Source organism: Onychomys torridus, chromosome 15 (genome assembly GCF_903995425.1).
Source record: "Onychomys torridus chromosome 15, mOncTor1.1, whole genome shotgun sequence".
In the NCBI taxonomy this organism is placed as follows: domain Eukaryota; kingdom Metazoa; phylum Chordata; class Mammalia; order Rodentia; family Cricetidae; genus Onychomys; species Onychomys torridus.
In genome coordinates this window covers 14,070,837-14,072,689 of record NC_050457.1, presented here as the reverse complement: position 1 = coordinate 14,072,689, position 1,853 = coordinate 14,070,837, and the positions used below count along the sequence as shown (strand labels likewise).

Genomic DNA, 1,853 nt, shown 5'->3' with positions numbered 1-1,853 from the left:
TTACAGTAAGTGACTATGCAGGATCTCCCACACCATCCTTTTCCTAAAGATGAGCATGTGTTGCTGAGAAAAGGTAAGTGGTTGGTCTCTGGAAATGTAATCTGCATATTTACAAGTGAAAATTCCACAGTCACTTCCATTCAGTTGCTGAGGAATCTCCTTTGATGTCATACTGTATCGTTTCCACTGCAAAGGGTCCAGCTCAATGTTCCTTTGAGTCTTGCTCTCATTCTGTAAATATTCAAAGATGGTCTCACAAATACTCTGCCCTGTCTGTCCCATTGAATCAACTTTGTTTTCTTAGGTCGATTACTATCAGGCTCCAATGAACCTTCTGGTGAATAGGTACTAGAACAATTTCTTTTTCAAACAGTTTTATTCCTCGAGTCCATCGTTTAACAGAACAGTAGCCACCATGCTTTAGTTTAGGATAAAAGAAGGTGTTGAACACGTGGAGAGCTGGGTACCCTTTTTTGTTATTTCTTTCAACCAGAAGATTCATGTAAAAATTGATGACCTCATCATTGAGCCACTCACCATTCTTTAGTGTGTGGATATCTCCTCGAGTAATATGCAATTTGAATGCACTAGTTAAGATTTCTTCCTGGGGTCCTGGACCTAGTGCATTTCTTACTTCCTTTTCCATGTCCTCTGTAACATCAAGGGCTGTTCCTCTGCCCTTTTCCTGTTCTGCAACAGGCTTTTTCTCTGTTATAACTACTGGCATCTTGTTGGGGAGTGACCTGCTGCTGCCACTATGCAGGAAGACTTGAGCCTCTGTTCTTAGCAAGTCAGGCTCCAAGTGGTGTCCCTGTCTTCCTTCAAGGTTCACTGCATCTTTCTTCTGTGTATCAGAAGAGTTCTCTGTACACATCTTCACTTTCAAGTCTGGTGAGACACATTCCTTTGTGGCAACATCACACTGGGTTGTTCTGGATCCATGATTGTGTCCTTCCACACAATCTTTGATCTTCAAGGTATTCACCAGGGTTGTGTGAGCCCTCTGTGGGTCAGATATCATATTATCACTGGGTGGAAGGTGCTGTAGTAACCTTTGGTACTTTTGCCTTTGGTGGTTTTCAGCATATTCCTCCATGTCGAAACAGGGCTGCTTGCGACCCTTGTCACCAACCCCAGACTTTCTCCTAGTTACAGCCTGCTCCTGTGGACCTGTGGCCCACTCTGGGGGCTTTAGTTGTCTTAGACATTCTTGATGGGGTTCCCATAGCTTATCCATGCCTGGCTGTTGACTTTGAAGCTCTAGGTCTTGCTGTTCCTGATGTATCCTCTTCTGAGTTTTGCTGGGCTCTTCAAATTCCAAATCCGTTGCGTCCTCATCCTGGGATTTCAGTTTTTTACCTTGTCCCAAAGCTTCAGAGTCGATCTCTATCCCATCTTCATCCTGGTATTTTCGTTTTCGACCTTGTTCAGAAGCTTCAGGCATCATGTCATCCCACACTGTTTAGATGGCCACATGGACTCACTTCTGGATTTGCCTTTGCTGGATAGTGGCTCCCTGGTATGGTATAGCTTTCCTATTTCCAAATGAATGCAACTGTCTGCCTGACTCTGGCTGGGTATTCTTGGGCTATTGTCACACTGATATCTGAAGAATTACTTATTCCAGTAATGGTATAATCCACAAGCTGGTTCAAGGTCAGAAACCTATAAGTCCATAGGATGAAGAGCTCAGAATAGCTTTTCTTTATAAACAAGAGTTGACTTTAGATGTCAGGTCAGTCAGAGTACAAAGCCAATTGAGCTGGCAATGGGAACCAATTAATTGTCATTAACCAAATGTTGGCAGTTCACTGGGATTCACTGTGGGAAACCCTATAGAGTTCTAGGATTAC

At 43.4% G+C, this 1,853-nt stretch overlaps 1 protein-coding gene across 1 annotated transcript; it reads right to left on the bottom strand.

The window, feature by feature from the left end:
- LOC118596055 (sentrin-specific protease 2-like) lies at positions 1–1,476 on the bottom strand. The gene is given in 3 exon segments (XM_036206755.1): positions 1–289; positions 291–1,449; positions 1,452–1,476. Coding segments are annotated over 3 exon segments (1,473 nt in total).
- Between the last annotated feature and the right edge of the window lie 377 nt (positions 1,477–1,853).